We start from the raw sequence: 21,943 nt of genomic DNA on the forward strand, positions 1-21,943 counted from the left end.
GCCTCACAACATTCATTCATTTAAGTCTTTCAACACATTTAACAGAAAGCCATATTGCAATTTTGATAAAATTCTGATTAATTGTGTAGCCCCAGTTTCAGGTTTTGTAGTCCTGTAATTTGTATCATGTTGAACAGTGCAGTTTATCACAGAATAAGAATGTCCATTTAATTTTGATTTTTTAGTACATTAATGAGGATGAACTACTGAAGTATGAATGAAAATTCATGCATATAGTATTAATAATTACCTGCCTCTCATGGCCAATACAGACTTTGATAACTGTATTGATAATATCAGCACATTTTTGTATTTTAACATCACTGTTACAACAAAACAAAGACCAGGTCTGATGTTTATAGAGCATTTTGCCTCAAATTAGATGCTTTGACCTAATTATTACAGCTGATATTTATCAGCTAATACACAGTGATACTGGTATAGATATAGCTGTGAAAGGCCAATATCAGCCAACATTTTATCCACCCTGATATTTATTGTGCACTAATTCATCATCTAGCCCTAACCCTACCTCTGAAAACCTGAAAAGACTGAGAACTATGTAGCACTGAACTGTGGAATTAGACTGTTCCTGTGTTCAGGATATTTTGGTGGAGCCATGGTTCCTCAACACTAGATAAGCCCCGTGAACTGATACCACCTCACCCTCCCTATGGTCAGTTACAAATACTCTCTCAGTCCAAATCAGTCCAGCAGGTCACTTCAGTTCACTTCAGTTCCAACAACCTGACACAGAAGAAAGAAAAAAATACCATCCTGTCACCATCATCTGGTGCTGGTGGCTCAAACATGTCTGGACATGTCTAATAAAGCTGCTGGATGGATGTTTTAGGATGTTTTCAGGTTGTAGTGGTGTCTGACACTGAGACAGTGGAGCAAACACACCTCCAGTGTTTCAGAGCACAGAAAACATTTTTCCAGGTTTTTGAGACCTAATTTTATATGCGTAGATTTTCTTTTTTAATCATTCAAATTTGGCTGGATGGTTAATAACATGTGTCTCTGATGTGACAAACAAACATTTATTTTGGCTTTCATCTTCAGACATTTTTGCTTTTGGAGTATAGACCAAACACTGCATAATTTACAAACCCAATGTTAGAAAGTAATACACATTTAAGTTTTAAGTGGTGTGATTCTTGAGATCACAAGAATATACTATAAATGATCACACTGTAAAGTCAAATGATTTATTCATAATGCTTTGTAAAATTTTGAAAATTATTCATAAAAATATTACAAATGATAAAGATATTTTTGTAATATAAATCAGATAATATTATACAACTGTGGAATTTAAAAATGCAATTCAACGAACATGTCAGCACAAAATTGTGCATAAGTGTGCTCAGCAGCATTACTTAAAAAATTGAGGCAATCAGTTGCCACAATTTTCATGAGTTCATAAACTCAAAAGTTGGAAGTTAAGAGAACTCATAATTCATCATTATTATTATTATTTTTTTTTTTAAGGTTATTTTTGCCTCTACTGACAGTGACAGCTGAAGGTATGACAGGAAAGGTGGGTGAAGAGACAGGGGATGACATGCAGCAAATGAACCACAGGTGGGATTCGAACCGGCAGCCGCTGCAGAGGACTAACAGCCTCAAGACATGGTGCGCGCCCTACCAACTGAGCTATAGGGGTGCCCCATAATTCATGATTTTGTCTCATAATTTCAACTTTTTATCTCAGAATATGAAACTTTTTTTTAAAAGTGTCTATGGGGATTTCTTTATTTTTTGACTGGTGGACCAACATGATCAAAATAATGATGCTGATGATAGTGACAACGATCCTGACAGCTCTTCTACTATATAGCAGAGCGTGCCTGTGCAGATGGTGTGTGTGTGTGTGTGTGTGAGTGAGGGAGAGATTCAGAGATTCAGAACTGGCGTATTTTTTAAGACAGACTGCACCATAAACCCAAATAAGTCAGTAGTACTCAAAAAACTGAGACAATCAGTTGCCACAATTTTTTTGAGCTCATAAACACAAATGTTGGAGGTTATAAGTATTTGGAGTTTCTGTGTTAACAGAACTGAATAGAGTATAGACTCTATAGAATAGAGTATAAAAACACACTACTACAATATGTTTTAGTGACCTTTTTGGGACCCCATTTGTCAATGATTGAAAATTCTGAGCTTAATAAACACAAAAGAAAAAAATTCTACTCACAATCCACATTTTTAAGTTAGTATAATCTCTCAACAAAAGTTGAGTTTTCACTGCTTACTACAAATAACTAATATGAGCATTTGCAATATAAAAACACAACAATTCATTGTAACTAATTTTCATCTATTACAATATTTGTGCTTTTGGGACCTTTATAGGGGCACTTTTTTCTCATTAATTTAGAAATAGAAAAAGAACATTTTTTCTTGCAATCAAATTTTTTAAATTAGTATAATCTCTAAACAAATATTGAGTTTTCACTACTTACTACAAATAATTTGAGCAATTGGTCTTACAGTACACAATCTTTGTGAAAACTGTAAGTTAGTTTTTTAGAGGACATTTCTTCATGAATGAGGCCCATGTGTTTATCAGAGTTGTGATTAAAGGTTTGGGAGGGCTGAGCCATGGTATTATTGAGTTTTGGAATGGCTGTTTTAGGAGAATACTTTATTCTTTTACTTAAGTATTTTATAATGCCAGCACCTTTTCCTTGTAATTGAGGAATATTTCAGTAATGTGACAGTACCACTACTGATTTTCAGGTGATTAAGCACTGATGACAGTTGTTTTGTGTTGTATGTTGTGGCCCATATATATTTTACCAAAACTAGAAAACTAGAAAGCATGGATTGTGTTCTGTTCAAAGTTGTCACAAGATCAAACAGAGATTTGACACTGGACAACATCAACATACATTAGTCATTAATCATCACTGTGTATCTGTATGTGACAAAAATACCAAAGAAAATAAGAAGTTGTTCATTTAATTTAACCATTTTTTAAACTTAGGCATAGTTTTTATAGTTTACGTAGTATAAGCATAGAATTTTGATATAAAATAATTACAGGGGCCTGGTCTCCTCCCAGCACACTGTTGAAAGGCCCGCTCTCTTCAGGGGAAAGTTGAGGGGAAACGTTCAAGTAAACTTCCTGGAATATTCAAAAACATTCTGTAAACTTAACCATAATGTTATTTTTACGCAAGACAGACTTACGATCATAACCTTGAAGAAAACATTAAGGGAAAAGTAACCTTATTGGAACATTTAGCTGACCTTTCAAGAATGTTTACAGCATTAAGGGGAAACGTTCATATAACTTTCCTGGCCCATTTAGCTAACTTTGTAAGAATGTTCGTTAATGTAACAATAATGTTGGTTTTACACCTGAAAAACTTGCGATTTTAACATCTAAGGAATTTTAACATGAAACATTCAGGTAACTATACCAGAATGTTCCAGAAACATATCAGTAACATTTTCAAGTAGGAAAAATGTGACATTTTAACTAGGGATGTTCCTGGCGACTAATTTCGCTGTCAATTAAATGCAAAATTTAATTTAGACTAGTTGACTAGTCTAACACTAAGAAAACACTCAGAAAGCAGTTAAAATTTAGCAGAATTTATTGATTTATAATGTTAAACACTGTCTGAAAAAATCCTGTGTATTAAGAACCATTTGAAGACGTCAATCACAGTCTACAATCGCCAAATCGTACTTTAAATGCAGCTGAAATGCGCGATACTTCGCACTGTGCAATACAAACCTTACACACTTATGCTTCACCTTTTCAGACCGAAGAGGGTCACAGTGTCTGCGGGTAAAGGATCCAGAGCTAAACGTTAGCTGCCAGCCTGACACACAGTGTGGCTAACGTTAGCAGTGCTAGTAGCAGTAGCAGCAGCTCTGCTTGCAGGTTTATGTCAGTGTGTGTGTTTAATGTGGCCACATTTCTCCAGTCGAGTGAATATATATCAGCTTATTCTGTCACAGTCTGCATTCAGCTGTCTGACTTTGCTGATATAAACATCTGGGGTTGCCATGGTGATCAGTTCACACACACTGGGAGAGAGGGGCTGCTGTCTGACAGAGCTGCAGCCCTGACTAGAGGCGGGCAGCTGCATAAAATCTTACAGATAACTGGCATCATGCATAAATGAAATATTGATAAATATTTTAAACAACTAGTATTTCTGGTGCTGACTAGCGTGGGTGCGGATGTTTAATTGTATAGTCGACTAATCGCACGCATCCCTAATTTTAACACCTGGGGAACATTATGAGGAAGCGTTAACACGAACATTTAAAGGACCAGTGTGTAATAATTACAGGAATTTATGTACATAAATGAGATATATTATATATAAGTATGTTATTTATTATTATCAATCAACGTAAACTCATAATCTATATGTTCCCATTACTTTAGAAATAGCCATTTATAGTTACATACTGTCGGGTCGACTTACGGAGATCATCATCCTGCGCCGTCTACGGCAGCGCAGAGCGGACAAACTGCACTAACAGTGAGTCTTGGGAAGCCCATGGCGAACTTACGTAGACGCCGTAGCGTAAACACGGAAGTAGACGGGGAGGATAGACGCGGGTGATTGCTGGTAGACCATTTAGCGTTGTGAATCTTGACTGGCACAGTTTTGACAAATGGAGGATCATACATACACTGTACCAGAACAAAAAGCAGCGGACAGTGAATCCCCGTCATCCAAGAAGCGGAGATGCGAAGAAAGTAAACGCAAGCATGACAGGAAATGGCAAAAACACGAATCAACATCGGCATAGCGTTTACACGATGGAAATCGCTGATGGAGGACAAACGTTTTCACAGTGACGCCAAGGTTGCCTGTTTTCTGCTGGACAGGTAATTCATCACTACATAATTGTAGTTTGTTGTGAGAAAGCTTTTGCTCGCCATTTTGTCCGCTGACGGCCACCGTACTCTTGGTGAGAGAGGGGCGGTGTCGGGGTAAATCCTCTTAGTTGCAATCTAGGTTTGAACGCTAGATGCCGCTGGAAATCACACACTTCTCCTTTAACTAAACTTCCTACAATATTTTAGTAATGTAATAATAATGTTGGTTTATGTTAAAAAATGTTTTTCAATGTTCCTAGAACATTTTGGGAAACAAATTTTGCTAGCCTGGAACTGGATCTCACTAAATAGTGAGCCCACACTGATGTATGAAAAGTGTGTTATAACTTGTGTATAATTATTTATAGTGTTTACAACATAATTAATAAACTAATTATAAACCATTTATAAATTATTTATGAGGGTAGTCTTTTTGTAAAGGGGGTCTGTATATTATTACATTTTAAATGCACAATGTGTAAAGCAGTAACCCAGTACACTATGTTCTGTAGAGGTATTTCCTATTAAAACAATAACAAAAGACATTGTTTGATGATGTTGTAAGGTAGCATGGGATCATGGGAGTTGTTGTCTATATTCACCATATTCACACAGCAATCATTTTCCTCTGATATCACACTCAGGATGGGAAGCTCAAATGTTGTACTGCTGTGTTTCAGGCTGCAAATAGTATAAGCATACAAAATCTGACAAATTGTTGTCATGTCACCACTTCTCCAATGATCAGCAACTGAAAAAAACAACTTATAGTGAAAGTCTGGAGGGACCTGGGACCACATTCCAAAGTAAAACAACATGTTTGATAATCCAATACCTACCATTAGACAGGAGCTAATGTTAGTGTCAACCAGATCCTCACTAACATAAAATATCTGAAATATTAAGGGACTAATTTACACCTTTCATATTATATTGTTTATCCTTCTGATAACAGCATGTGACCTTCATACCCTCAGTGTGATGTCAGAGAAAAATGGCCGCTTTGTGAAAATGATGAATTGTACAATAACAACCAGCACTGCTGAAAATCTGTACATGACTCAAGCAGAAATCATGTTCATGAACGAGATAAGATTAAAGGTTTATTCATGTTACATTTACTCACATTCACAGCCTTCCTTCATCATTCTCTGATGTATCCTGTGTTTTCCTGGAACTAGCTAGCAACGGCTAGCAGGAAACACAGCGTTAGCTTAAATAAATTACAGCTTCCTCTGTGTTTGACCATTGTTGGAAACATTCAGGAAAATGTAATTAAGCAGCTCAACTAAGTATATAACATATTATACATTTTAATGTGGAAATGTTGCAAATTAAATCTTTAAGTCCTTATTATGAGACAATATCTCAGTTCTGACTTACTGTATTATACTAATATTCAAATTACTGTAATTAAATAGTTTTTTGGGGTACTTGTACTTTTATGAGTAGAAGTAGTAGTTACTTTTAACTGTTGATGTCACAATCACCTCTCCAAACTAGGGTTGCAAATCTTATGTTTTCGTAAACCAATGCTTATAATTCATTAATCATTACTTAATTAACTTATTATTAATTAGTAAGTTCCCTCATTCAACAAATGTCAGACAAAACAAACTCAAATAAGGTGCAGTTACTGACATCACTATTGATTAAATATGCAGAAATAGATTTTTAATTGGTTAAATTCTTAACAGCAGTTAATTAATTAATGATTAATCATTAACATCTTCACTCCAAACTTGCTGCTTTAACATTTTGTGTGGTTTTTCATTTGTATGTCTTTGTTTTCATTGGCTCGTTTGTGATCAGATCAATTGATTGGCTACAAAAATGCAGATGAAAGATTTGGATATTAATTCAAATTGTACTCAGTGCTCAACTATGATTTTAAAAGTAACTAAGTAAATTACATCTTGTAATGCATACTTAAGTACAGGTAAAAGTGTAGACTTGAAAATCTACTCATAAAAGTACCCAAAAAACTACTTACACACACTAATTACACTAATTTGAGTATTCATAATTACTTTCACCCCTGGAAGCCAGTTTGTGATGTTTCCAGACAGGATGCTTTGAATTGCTCCTTTGTAGAAGTTAAGAAGAACATGGCACAGGAATTTAAGTTTCTTTAAAGGGATAGTTCACCCAGAAATGAAAATTTAGTCATTATCTACTCACCCTCATCCTGATTGAAGGTCAGGTTTAGTTTTTTAGTCCACAAAACACTGTTGGAGTTCCACAGGAAAACAGTGTTAACATAAAAAACATCAGAAAAAAACAATATAGTAAAAAACATAAAACATTGGTTGTCTGGTGTCATCCAAGTCTCCTACAGCCCTGACATGCCAAGCTGACTTGAAAGACATAATTTACACCATGTTTTTAGGCTGAATCTTCACTGTAGATCTTAAGCTTGGAGCCGTGTTCACGTGCACACTGTCTGAACTGAGTGTGTGTGCTGTGACCGTATGTGAACAGCCTGTCAGAACTTTAGGAGACTTGGATTACACCAGACGAGCAGTATGGAGGCAATTTATGATTTTATTCTGTTGTTTTTTACATTTGAAAACTGGCCACCATTCACTTTCATTGTTTGGGCGATTCTACAACACTGTTTTCCTGTGAAACTCCAGCAGAGTTTTGTGGACTAACAAAATAAACCTTCCTCGGCATGAGGGTGAGTAGGTAATGACTGAATTTTCATTTATGGGTGAACTATCCCTTTAAGAAATACAGATGCTGGACCATTTGATATCTTCGATTTCTTCCCCGAGATCCCGTTGCCAAATCAGTTTCATATTAAAAGATACATCGCACAGGAGGGAATTGGTTACTTTATAGAACTGTGAGGCCTTGCGATTTTCCAGGGGTAATTTGAGATATTTTGTTCAAAATCTTGTCAGGATGTGGTAAATATGTGAAAGAAGCGAGGGGGAAGCTCACACAATATAAGGTATTGCACAGATATTATCACACACCACTGCGACTCTACAGAATGAAGCTGTTAAATACCAATAGCTGTTGGAAATGTAAAACTGAAATAGGGACTTTCGTACACTGTATATAGGATTGTAGTTTGGTCAGACCAGTCTGGATTAAAGTGTTGGATATTCTAAGTAGCTGGTCTGGCTTAGAAATCCCCTTAAGTCCAATGCTGTGTTTATTGGGGGACCAGTCGCAGATACCAAACATATCCAACTGTGCCTTTTCTGTTATTATTGTTGATTTAATAACTGTCTGTCGAGTTATCCTAAGACACTGGAAGACAACAAAGGCCTCAGAATTGAAAGAATGGGCCAGTGCAATGGTGGAAATAGCAGCTTATGAGAGGATGCTCAGTAGTATTAATGGTGATCAGGAGAAAGGAGTGTCTCCTTGGGACTGTTTATGGACTCACATTAAAACAGAAGATAGGCCCACAAAGTCATGAACTTGTACAGGGATTAACTGTCCCTGCAGAGCGATGTATAGGGATATACATTCGACATGTTTTTGTTTGTAAGTCTGTTCCCTGCATCTTTCTTCCAGACGTATTTGCATTATTTATTTATTTATTTACTTTTCTTTTTTCATGGAGTCCACCTCCATATATGTATGTGTATATATATATACATATATATATATATATATATATATATATATATGTATATATATATATATATATATATATATATATGTATATACATATATATGCCTTGTATCCTTGTATGATCAGAAATTAATTGAATTATAAAAAAAAGAAATACAGATGCTATCAGTTTTTTTTTTTTACCTATGCAACATATTTAAATATGATTTTTTTTAACCCTTCCTATATTCTTCCATCTTGTCTTCTATACTGAGCTCATGATTCAGTAAGTCAGGACTGTATGTGTGATGTATTTTGTGTGTGTGATGTATGATGTGTGTGTGATGTATGATTTGAGGCATCATTTGCTCATAAATGGATAGTCTGTGTAGAACAGCTGCAGATGAGCCTGATGCAGCTGAACTGTGTGTGTGTGTGTGTGTGTGTGTGTGTGTGTGTGTGTGTACTCTGTGTGAGCAGCACAGCATCTCCAGTCACTGTGTAAATCGTGTCTCTTTAACTGAGGTATTCTCAGGACGGGGAGGGGGGGGTGGATGGGTTCATCGGGTTCATGTAGTATTGGACGCCTCCTCCCTTCAGGTCGGCTGCTCCTCCGGCTCCTCTCCTCGGTACAGGGCTCGCTGTAAGGCGGATAGGTGATGGACACGGCCTCAAGTCTTGCAATGGACATGAGCCACAGTCGAGTTTGACGTTTATTCGGGACAGAGACACTCGATCAGCTGATGAGTCCACAGCAGCTGCCATTTTCAGGTCATCCGAGGCGTCTGGCTGACTCGCTGTGTGAATGCGGTGCTGCTGTATGTGGGATGGGGGAATCGCTTTGTGCTGCTCGGTCTGACAGAGGAATCTAACCATGATGGCTGATGGATGTTGCAGAGGGATGGACAGAGCCAGCAGCAGGGGGAAGATTGCATCAGATTCTGTACCGCGGTCCGCGTACCCTCAGCAGTACGTGCAGAGCGGCTCCCAGCAGCAGCAACAGCAGCCGGGCTCAGACATCCAAGAGCTGGCGTCTAAACGCGTCGACATCCAGAAGAAGCGCTTCTACCTGGACGTGAAGCAGAGTGTGCGGGGACGCTTCCTGAAGATCGCGGAGGTGTGGATCGGCCGCGGCCGGCACGACAACATCCGGAAGAGCAAGCTGACGCTGTCCATGTCCATGGCCCCGGCGCTGCGCTACTGCCTGGGGGACTTCATAGATTACTACGCCCGGATCGGACTGCGGGGGGGCCTCGCGCCTCCGCAGCTCGAGGAGCACAGCAACAACGGGCAGGCCCGCGCGCACGACTCCCGCAGGAGAGCGCAGCCCGAGACGCACGCGGCACTGTCCCCCACCGGCTCCGCGGGGTCGGACGACCATGCCCACCGTGTCCTTAAGAGCGAGTTCATCGAGAGGGACAACAGGAAGTACTTCCTGGACCTGAAGGAGAACCAGCGGGGACGGTTCCTCCGCATACGGCAGACCGTCAGCAAAGGACACGGCACCATGGGCTACTACGGCCCGGGCATCGAACAGACCATCGTACTGCCGGCCCAGGGGCTCATCGAGTTCAGAGACGCGCTGTCTCAGCTCATCGAAGACTACGGAGACGAGGACAGCGACGACCGTGGCCGAGCCGGCACCAGAAACCACGACGACAACCCCGAGCTGCCGGAGGCAGCGTCCTTCCGGGTGGACAACAAGAGGTTTTACTTTGACGTGGGCTCGAACCGGTACGGGATCTTTTTAAAGATCAGCGAGGTCCGGCAGCCGTACAGGAACACCATCACGGTCCCCCTGAAAGCCTGGGCCCGCTTCGGAGAGAACTTCATCAGGTACGAGGAGGAGATGCGGCGGATTTTCTCCTGTCACAAAGAGAAGAGGACAGACGGACGGCAGGACAGTGAGGAACACGAGGACTGACCTTGGCAGTAGGCTGTGTCTGTGCTTTGCATGTCTTCTAGGGATTGTGTTCATGAAGAAAATACTCCCGAAATACCCCCGTGTCCCGACAATACTACAATACCACACGTTCCTCTTGGTTCATCCGCCAGAGGCTGATCAAAAAACATTTAACCTGCCAAGAAATCTTTCATTCAGCCCGACACCTCCTTCTCTTTCAATGATATTCATTTGAAAATCAGGTCATTTCACCGCTATTTCATGCATTTCACTAGTTAACCAGGGCCAGCCCGAACTTATTTGGGCATTAAGGGCCCTGAGCAGACCCCCACCCTCCCCTCACCTTTACATTTAAGAGTGCAATGTAAATTAATTATAAGTGATACTGAAGGGTAACACTAGTGTTATAACACCGCTTCCTAACTGGAAATGATTCGAACAGGTGAATGTAGCATGCCCTAGAACTTTAATTGGGCTCAAGGCCTGCAAAATTCTGTCCAAACTTGACCCAAACCTGCCCCTCATTAGCATATTTCAGTAGGAGCTGGCAGTGATTTTCAATTTTTGGCAACAACAAAATTGAGAAGAAAAAAAAAATACTGCTACTGCTATGACTGATGATGATGATAATAATAATAATGATAATAATAATAATAATAATGATAATAATAATAAGACAGCCCAAACCCAATATAAGCCCATGAAATATGTGAGAAAAAAACAAACAAAAACACTCACCCTGTTCCTATCTTTGTGGTGTTTTGTGCATTTGCTTGACCTCCAATCTGTTTTCATTGGTCAAAATTGACAATGACGTCCTTGACGTCTCTGTCTTCCTTCATCAGAGCAGCCTGGACAACGAGAGGCTAATTTATGAGGCACATCTTATATGATCCACAGCAATGGCTTTATAGGAATATCCTCAAAAAGGACGAGGTTTGGAAGGAAAACAGGGAGCTGTTGGGAGTTACAAGTAAGTAAACTGTCCCTCAACTATATAGACACAAAAGTGACTGAAGAAAGTTATATTAGTTATGAATCAATAACATAACATTTTTTCTTGCAATATCCATTCGAATCGGCCCACTCACTGCATGTTAGGGAGCGGTGTTAGGAATGTGGCACAAGCTAATAAACCACTTTAATAGAGTACTGCAGGAATGAGTCCAAAAAACCCAGAAATGGAGTTAGCATATTGGCACCTCCAGTTCTCTTGTTTTGAAGTCAGTGTATTTTTTGATTATTTTGGGTTGGTTGCTGTAATAATGTCTGTGAGTAACACAAGCTGAAGAGATTTTCTGCTTTTCTACGGCATAAAATATGTCAGTAAATATCTCACGTGTGAATTTTGAAGCTTTTACATGTCCTAAAAAAGTAGTGAGACCACAATGGTTGCTGGAGACATCATCATGCCAAACACTAGTCACTTATAATTATTATTATCAATCCATTTAACTCAGAGATTGGAAATCTGAGCTGGAATTGACATCACATTTGAGCTGACCGCGTTCCAGTTCAGTACAACAAGTAGGAAAAAACTTTTTTGTGCTGTATAATAATGCATTATGCAGTAATTTGTGCATACAGACTCCATAGCAACATGCTATGCTGCCAGCTGTCACTACTGCTGACATGCGGAGCAGCCATCTTGGATGGTGAGCTTCCTCTGACTGTTGGAGTCAGACACCTGACTTTGAGTGTTGTTCCAGGTGAAATTTCCGACTAGGAAGTCAAAAATTCTGACTTCCCAGTTCAAATGGAACACACCATAAGTGGTGGTGACACAAAGTCATGCAACTGTGGTGTAATTAATTTATAGCTTAATGTTAGATTATTGCTCCTGGCAATTGGATTCACCCTTCAAAAATGATAATAGCGGTGTTTAGTTGTAAATATTTTCTCGCTGAACAAAATATGAAAAGTAAATAAACAATCGCTTGGCTTTTAATGGAGGGAACTAGAGTGATGCTTGCAAAGATACCTCATCCCTGCAGTACTCTGATTTGCCCCTGAAGCATACTGTTTAACAGTTTTACGATGCACTAATGTGCAGACAAAACCTTCAACCACAACTGAGATTAAAAAAATAATAATTTATATATAATGAATTAACTGTGTTGAGTCTAGTTTAGTTTTCATGAAAAGTGCTAATTAAAATTGTGCAAAAAGAAAAGTATAACATTTTTGTACTTTATATTTAACTTGCAACTAAAAATGAACAGAACACCTCACTTGTTTGAGGGGGGGAGGCCCTGCTGGCCACAGACCCCTAAGCAGAAACTTACTGTAATAGAAACTGCAGCTGCACCCACTGCAGAGACAGAAGAGCAGTTATGGTACAGTTACTGGGATGAGCTGAGAAAATGAAATAGTAAATAATATTAATATAATAATAATAACAATAATACTAAAAAATAATAATACTGCAGTACACATACACACATAGATGATGTTGCCATGCAGAGGCTTTCATATTAACAATAACTCTGTGGCTTCCTCATTCATTTCAATGACACAGCCGCTCCTGCAGTGCAGTGCTGTTGGCCAATCAGATGTGTGGAAGTGACCAGACAGGTAGAACACCCTGCAGTGTGTGAAAATGTAGCAATGTGCTGATGTGCTGATTATCTTGGCAGCATGGAGATGAGGGCAGAAATGAAACTTGTCATGCCGTAGAGCACAGACAGCAGAGTGCTGTGAGGTGGTCTGGTTTTCAGTGAGCCTTTGAGACATTCTTGGTATTTTGTCTTTCATTTCCTGTTGCAGGACACCAACACGGCCCCCTCGTGCTGTTCTGCCATAGTGCTATTGTCAGTGGAAAAGCATCAGTTTACAATGGTTAACAAAGTTTGCAAAGGAGACAAAAATGAATCAAAAATGTACTCGCTAGTACATCTCCTTCATCATTCTATTCAACACAAGCACTTAGTCCACAAACTTGTTTGTGTGTCATTGAGCTGAGTCACTTTCAGATACTAATATTTGATTTCTTACTTGTTTTCAGGCCTCAAACATTTGAAAAAGAATTGATTTGTGGCCTTTGCTGCTGGAACAGATGGCTATATGAATAAATCTTTGAAAAGACGTCTCTTCTCAACATCCAGAAACCCAGATAAGACAGAGAAGAGAAACCTGACAGTGACTGCTGTCTGAAAAAATATAATAGATCTTGTTTTCCTGAAAGATAAGTGTGTTTCTATAGTTACATTATTTATACTACAATATATGGCAATTATAGCCTAATATCTCAGAGCTTCACACTTTATTTGCTGAAGGAAAGGTATTTTACATGTGTTCTGCTGACAGTATGCAGCTTGTTTTCACCAGCCACACAGTGGTACAGCAGTGTTCGACTCAATCATGAAAGAGAATAAACCTGAAGTGTAAAATGAAGCCTGTTCTATCTGTAATCTGACCTGAATAGTGGGGCCCGAAAAAGGCCCAAACCTGACAAAATTCTACCCAAAACTGATCCAAACCTGATTACAGCCTGACATTTTTCTTAACAAGCTTCACTCGATGTACCAAACAGCAGGAGTTGGCAGGGATGATACATGTGGGGTATTTGAATTGGGAATGACAAATTGGGGAGAAAAATGAAAAAGAGAAAAAAACTACTATTACTGACAATAATACTGCTGCTAATAATAACTATAACAATATAGCCCAAACCGGACGTCAGCCGATGAAATATGTGAGAAATATGGCCCAACCTGGCCCAAACCCATCAGGCCTCGTTGGGTTCAGACACAGATCTCAAGTTCTAGTGCTTAAATGGAGGTGTGTCTGCTCTCTCACACAATTGAAATTTGGAAGAACATGGTTCTGTTTTTTCAATTTGCTCACCTTTTTTCCCACCATTTTTAAAAACAATTTTCATATCTTCATCTCACTCCTGTGAGGGAGACCTGTGATTTGGTGTTTTGTGACCACTTGTGAAAAGTTCACCAAAGAAGAATTTCCTTCTCAGATTACTCTGAAAAGTTTGAAAAAATGTGGTCCAGCAATATATTTTTTCTGCTCTTCTATCCCGTTAATCATCTAGCTTGCAACCCCTGGGGGGCCCGACCCCCCTGGTTGTGAACTACTGATGTAGACAGTTCTCTAGTAATGCCTTTAAAAATTATATTTTATATAATTTAACTACATGCCCTTTCCACTTCACACACTGATCATATCTGAAAGGAGATATCAAAATGAGTTTGTTCCTTCTGTCATACATTAGACCAGTAGTTCCAAAATCTGCTGTTTAACGTGTGGAGATAATAATCAATTTGATTTTGAAATATGTGGTGCTTTTGAAATTAGTTGACACCTTTCTGTCAGTCATTTAAAGTTTCTGATAGGACGACAGGTGAAGGTAGAAAACAGACTTGTTACCATGATGTCAGTGTACGCCTCAGTGCTCATTGGTACACTGGGTAGATAAATGATTGGTAGCATAGAAAGGCCTCTGCAGAACCGTGTATTTTACCTTTCCCTACTATCTACTGATGAGGAAGTGATGAAGTTGTCTTAAAGTGTTTACTGTATGTCTTTACTCGTGTGTTCTTTTTTGGCTGTGAGTCCCTAAAAATCCATGAAGTGCTGCTTCTCCATTAGAGCTTGAATGGCAGTTTGCCGTACATTGAGCTCTGTCTATACTGTACGTGAGCTGCATGAAAGAAGAGCTGTCACTAATGACAAAGAGCCCGATTCAGACTTTAACTACAGTTGTTCTGCTCTGCTGATTCCAAATCTTGGAGTCAGCACAAGGTGATTCAAGGTCTTCTGTAGGATCAGACACGGAGTGACCAAAATCAAGAGCTTGCAACTTTTATTAATGTAAAACAGAAACAGACATTCTGTTAAATATCACACTCATCAAAAAATAATTAAAGAATAATTAAAAGTAATTATTTAGTCACAAATAAGAAAAAAAGATTTGATTTTGTGATGCAGCTAGGTAATTGTGTGGTAATTGGAATATAATTTAATCGAGAGTGATAGCAACTCAATGTGGTATTTAAATAATACACAGGGCTGTGGCCAACACAAATAAAGGCTGGTCTCAAACTGTGGCCAGGTTGAAAAACACAGGAGGGAATTAGCTGAACTACAATGGCTCACATGGGTAATTCATGATAATGTACATCCATCAGTACAATAGGGTCGTGTCATACTCACTAATCTTACCACAACACTTCCTGCAGGTGTACACATTGTGAATGGAAACTGTATTTCTTGTGCAAAAGAGAAACTTTATGGTCCAGGTCCGAAGTGTTTAAGACCTATGAGGATCTATTGACACAGTATGACAATATTCATACATATGTTTTCATTTTCTTTTTTTATTATTTTAGTTTTATTTTTATCACCTAAAAATGAGAATCACTGTGTTTTGTAACTTTAGATTGATAACCAAACATGGGCCTTTCACATTTTGTTTTTGCAGCCACCGTAGGTTCTCCAAGATGCTTGGAAGGGGAAAGTGAGGCAAAGTGTTTGCAATCTGCAAATTCACCACTAGATCCACTAGTCCTACATACTGCTCCTTTAAAGGATCTGAATATGTCCTCTGTAACAACAGATTTGCAGATCCTCTTTCATGAAGGCCAAAATGTTTCTATAGTAGCCCAAAATGGACAAACCAAACGCTTGCAGACTCAGACTTTCTGAGCGGTAGGGGTGAAAAATAAAAAATAAAAAAGGCAGTGGGGCACCAGTGCGCTGAAAGATAGGACTTATTTATGGTCAGTCCCAGTGCCTGGCTTAGAGGCTTAGATTAAAATTGTTTTAATATGTGACTTAAAGTAAATCTCTTACATTTCTGTAATTAAAACACACAGGGAACAACTATTATTACTACTATTATTTAATTCTTTAGAGGTACAAATAGGCCGGCTAATTTTCTAGCTGCTGAGCCACCTATATGACAGTGCATCACGTTTTCTCCACTGAAAGCGCACCTTAGTTGGCAGTTCATCAAGTTTTCTGCATTTTAAGGGTATCCTATGGTTTTATCTACCGTAGGAGCTTCTAAGAGGGCCTTTTCGCTAGAACTTTAATTGGACCTGAAAAGTTAAGCCTGAAAAGCCTAAGCCCGACAAAATAATGTCCGAACCCGACCCAAACCCATCCCATATTAGCATATTTCAGCCTGCACCCGATTACAGCCTCACATTTTTCTTAACAAGCTTCCCTCTCTGCAGGAGAAGGAGTTTTCAGTGACAGGGTGATGATAAAAATGATAAAAAATAAAAAATAAAAATAGTACAGCCCAAACCTGACGTAAGCCCATGAAATATGTGACAAATATGGCCCTACCCGGGGAGCCTGGATGGCTCTGTTGGTGGAGTGTGGGCCACATGTGTGGAGGCTGTGGGTCGTCTGCAGCGACTCCTATCTGTGGCCCTTTGCTGTGTGTCATTCCCCATATCTTCAGCTGTCCTATCTATTAAAGGTGTGAAAAGCACTTTAGGTTTACAACAATAGTAAGTCTTTACATATCATGTAAAGTTTTGTATTTTTTTCCTAAGGTAATTCTGTTTTGCAATTCTGTGTTTCACTGGTCACAACCCCAGCTCAGGAGAAGTTACTGTATTTATTATATATATAACATGATTAACAAATCATTATTTTCTTTTACTTAATTTCATGTAGAACCAGTACTGGATTTTTGGGGCCAATGGCAATATCAATATTAGGGAGTAAAAGAAATTCTGATATAGACATATGTGCCAATGTCACAATAGTCCCTCAAATGTTATTAAACACATGACAAGGATATGTAAATGAGGCAGGATATCCTATATATATGTAAAACTTGAATTAAAACTACTATACTAAACTCAATTCAGTGTGCAATAAAAAGCTTGAAATTAGAAATGAAAGGTTGTTTCAACAAAGGCTATTTGAGAACCAAAGGTATACCAAATATAGTTCCTAAAATGCTAAAGAACCATGAAGTGTGACAGCAGGTGATGGAGGATGTTGGGGCGTCTGTCAGTGAGGTGTGTTGTCTTTCGTGAAATTGGCGAACAGATGTTGATGCAGGTAAACTTCACACCACCTTCACCATCCTGCAGACGTGTAGACGTGTCTGAGCTAATGTGTCACACCGTGGAGCTTTGGTGCTTGCTGCAGCTTTCATAGTCACACTCAAAAATAAGTGTCATCAGCAAGAACTGGTGATGTCCATTCAAAGGGCAGATTCTATCATGTGGCCTTCAACACACTGTACCTGCTACAGTACATGTGTGTCATACAGGGATCTTGTTTGTAAAGACAATATGTTCAAACAATAGCCATGGAAAACACTTGTTTGTGATAGCCTACCTGCCGTCAGTGAAGAGTGTATATTGAGTCAATTTTTACACAGTTCTAATTAACAGTGTATTGTATCAAAGTGCAGGTAACCATAGCAACAAGGGCTGCACGATATGGTAAAAACAAACAAACAAAAAAAACAATATTGTGATTGTTTTGGCAGGTATTGCAAGATGATTCCTCATTCGTGGGAATGATAATTGCATCACAATTTAAATTTTTATTGAAACAAGAGATTCAAATGTTGATGTGATGCTTGTTGGAGTCTGAACCAAACAAACATGTTTTCTTACATCTGGAGAACAAGATTTTTCTTTAGTCAGGACATCTCTGCAGCACTACAGTACCTCAATACAATGATATTTGTTACACATTTTACTTTCTGCAGTTGCAGCTTTTAGATTTTGCACTTGGCCATATTGCAGTTTCCATAATATCTTGATTAATTTAGCAACAGATTAATATCCCCACACTAAAACGTCTGAGCCACAATAAAACTGTGTTGAAAAAGAGAACGCCACCACAAATAAGTGAGTATCAGTATCTCACAGAATAGTGATAGAAGCCAGCTTTTTATATCCCATCAGAGAAACTGAGCTGTTCAAAATAAATGGTCTCAAATCAGCATCAATTTGGTCTTTTTTTCAGTTCTGCCAAATGCATGATTGCGTGAAGGGCGGTTTGATTTGTATTAAACTGACTGGAGACAGGGTTTTGACATTTTTGGTTTGCTCTTTTGAGAGTGGGACAGGCGCCAATGAGGCGGCCCTGCTTGTGGCAGTAGTAACACTCATGGGTTTCAGTGGCAGCAACAGCAGCAACAGGGTTGCGATGGGTGCTTTTAGGGGACCTAACTTTTCAGTCAGTGTAGACAGGATCATGATGAACAGAGAGAGAAAACAGTTTTCCACACAAACATGGCAGCGTCAACAAGATGTGAATTTCTGCTCATTCAGATAAACAATTTTCTCTGGAAGCTGATTCTTACATTCTTCCATCAACATGAGTTTGCACAAATTATCAAGTTTTAGCTTTACTGGCCTACCACCATTAATCAAAAAGGACACCTTTCTCCCTTGCAAATTCTACATACATGGTAGTTTTTTCACATTATCTGAATTTTTGCCTGTATGCCTCCGTTATAGCAATAATACTCATGTTTCACGTGCCATGGCCTGTTAAGTCTCAGTGGTAAAAGTAACACAACTATGTTTGGAACTGATCACACATAGGCTAAACTTTAAAGGACTGAACACAGCCTTTGTCAGGCTGTTGCATCACCTCACTCTGAGGCAGGGGTCTGCAACCTTTACAATCAAAAGAGACATTTTTGACCAAAAAAGAAGAAAATAAATCTGTAACTGGAGCCACAACTATTACATTCTCTCTTTTCCCTGAAGACTTTTCTTGGTATAGTAGCTAACTTATGGAGACTCAAGAAAACCAGCCACCATCAAAAAGTTTTGTCAACCTATAATCTTTAGTTGTTTACTATCCTTCTTTAGATAAACTTGAGTTTTAGGAACTGTATTTCAAAAGTTAGTCACAGTGACCTGTGAACCCAATTTGTCATTAGCTTTTAAATTAAATGGCTTAAATTGAAAATATTAAAATTTGAACCATAATTCACTTGAAAGACTAAAATAAATTTTTGGTGGGTTTAAAAACTCAAAGATTTAAGTTTATCTAAAGAAGTAAAGTAAATTATCTCAGCATCAGATCAGTAGTTGGTAAAATCTTTTTCAAAACTGAAGAGTTTGAGTTAGACTCAAAACTCAAAAATCTATTGCAGTACATTGCCTTGAAATTTTGAGTTCTCATCTTTTTCATAGACCTACAACAATGATAAATAAATGTTTTTTTTTTGTTTTTTTTTTTTAAAGTTATTCATTTCCATATAACTTTTTGACAAAGTGACAGGGAGCCACTGGGGAGAGGCTTAAGAGCTGCATGAGGCTGCAGAGCTGCAGCAGACCTCCAGGCATCCTGACTGCTGTGTTCTTCTTGTATTATTTTAAAATTGTGCTACCTTGTGCTTACAGTATTATTGGATAATACTGAGCTGCAGTCTTCTTTTAGTAGTCCATCTTAGAAGTGTTAAGTTAAAAGAAAATCTTCATACACCCCATCATAATCTTTAGCCACTTGCTGACTGGTCCATGTCTGAACAGAAGCAACTCAAATCATGCACGAGCCTCAGAAGTGTCGGAGTCGGGCCTTTTGTCTCAGTGTAACTCTGCAGTCTGACTGTTTCATGTTGACATGTCATGAAATGACTTGGTCGTGGTGAAGGACAAAAAAAAACAAAAACAAAACAAAACTGCAAAAACCGTTGAGAAAAATGAGTGTTCAAAGAATTGTACCAGTGACAGCCAAGTGTTGTGATGCCTTTAGGTGCATGAAAAGCACAGGACTAGTTGGGTTTGGTGTGTTTGTTGTCTGGTGTAGGGTGTGAACGTTAATGAGTTGTTTTATTTTCATATGAATGGCTAAAGTTATATAAAGCAGTGTAGGAAGTATAAGTCAAAGCACAATTTATTTTAAAAATGAATTAGAATATATACTCAATTCCTTACGTTGATGGCCAGTGAATTTGGCTTGAGAGGCAGATTTTTTCAAGATGGATTTTGCCTCAGCCATGATATAAAGATAAAGACATGGTATTTATTCTCTTAAAAGTTGAATATGAATTCCTTAAAAAGGTATAGGGTCATCCATCTTTTGAATTCCAAATATCACTCCGAAAAGCACTTTAAATAAAAGCTGCACTTTTGTTCTGCTGCTTTATAATCAGTTGACGTAGTGGGACCATTTCTATCCATGCCTTTGGTAAAAAGTGACAATCATGGATCCCTGCTTATAGAATCTGATGAGCTGCAGTTACACACAACACCCATAATCTGTGACTTTGTGTCCATTTTTAACTGCTTCCCATCGAGGTGACAGTCTTCAGTTAAACATCATGTGTTTATTAGTGCTAACGCCATATTAAATAATCATTGTCAGATGTACAGATGTTAGCCTCAATGAAGTTTGTGAAATGAGCACAGAATTTGAAATTTCATCCTGTGGACATGAGCCATTTGAAGGTACTCAGTCTGACACCTTTTAATTTCAATTCAAACTACCAGTTTACTATGAATTCCCATTCAAATCACAGTTTATTAGCTCAACAGGCCATGTCTTGTACTCCAACACATTCATAACATGTAAGCTGTGCTGGACAGATAATTATTGACACCAAACTGTGTAAGAAGTTTACAGTACACTGCAACTGAACGCACCAGCGTTATTATTGCTCCAACATGTGGGCTCTATTCAAATGTATTTAAATGATTAGATCTTCGTGATTAATTTGAACACAAACAGACGTATCTTACTGAAAGTTTTTTTTTTTTAATGTCAGTTAATTTGGAACCAAAGTGACAAACTTTTGTATCTCAGACTATCAAAAGTATCTTCATGACCGTTTTCCTTTTGGAATGGTTTTGCGTTGTGGTAGAAGACGTTTTGTGCTCATTTCACAGCAATTTCATGAGACCGAGATGAATGAGTTCAGGATGAGTGGAAAAATTATCTCAGCTCTACACCAACTGCACTCTGATTTTGTACTGTATTTTCTGTAGAGTCAAAATGATGAACTGGATGTCAGTGGTGGAACCCTGGGAAAATAACTGGAGAATTATATCATACTGCAGAGCTACAAAAGATTCTAAAGAAAGCCGAGTGAGATTTTGATTATTAGTCTAAAGGTAGTGATTTAAAGAAAACTAAAATCCAAATCTAATTTAATATATAAATAAATACTGTGCAAATGCTTTGTCTGTATTTTTAACCATGTTAGTCTCTATTTACATAATAAAAAAGTGGGTATTTAATATAATCATATTTATTATGCTTGTTGTTCTACTGAAAGAGGCATGGTGCTTTGATTTTTTAATCCAATGACCAACAAATCATGTAGCCTCCGTGTTACTGATGGATTTCCAGCTGGTGTTTTGACAGTGTAGCTCAGCCCTCAATCAGAGCTAGAAGATAAAGAATAAGCTAACATGGATGATATGAAACAGGATCAATGAATTTGAGAACTTGTTGCATTAAAAGATTGTGTTTAGCAACAGCAATAAGACAACTCTTAAATCTCTGAGCATTGTACAGCGTGATGGTAGACTCTTCCAGCCTGCGATCTTATAAAACAAGAAATATGAAACGGCTGATACCAATGAACTGCACAGACCGACTCTGAAATAATGTGGGCAAACATTTTACAGACTGCTCAGCAGTTATGAGAAGAGAACCACCA

General features: G+C 38.4%; 1 protein-coding gene across 1 annotated transcript; it reads left to right on the forward strand.

Annotated features, from left to right (window-relative positions):
* The first annotated feature begins 8,737 nt into the window (after window positions 1–8,737).
* purg (purine-rich element binding protein G) lies at window positions 8,738–10,802 on the forward strand. The gene has a single exon (XM_084745818.1). The coding sequence runs from the start codon at window positions 9,304–9,306 to the stop codon at window positions 10,351–10,353; it is 1,050 nt and encodes a 349-aa protein (XP_084601944.1). The 5' UTR covers window positions 8,738–9,303; the 3' UTR covers window positions 10,354–10,802.
* The last annotated feature ends 11,141 nt before the right edge of the window (window positions 10,803–21,943 follow it).

The sequence above is a fragment of the Lutjanus erythropterus genome, chromosome 20 (assembly GCF_056507025.1).
Source record: "Lutjanus erythropterus isolate fLutEry1 chromosome 20, fLutEry1.hap2, whole genome shotgun sequence".
NCBI classification, from domain to species: domain Eukaryota; kingdom Metazoa; phylum Chordata; class Actinopteri; order Lutjaniformes; family Lutjanidae; genus Lutjanus; species Lutjanus erythropterus.

What these genes read in the sequence shown, in the direction of transcription:
- purg (XM_084745818.1), top strand. Translation starts at nt 9,304, where the DNA reads ATGATGGCTGATGGATGTTGCAGAGGGATGGACAGAGCCAGCAGCAGG.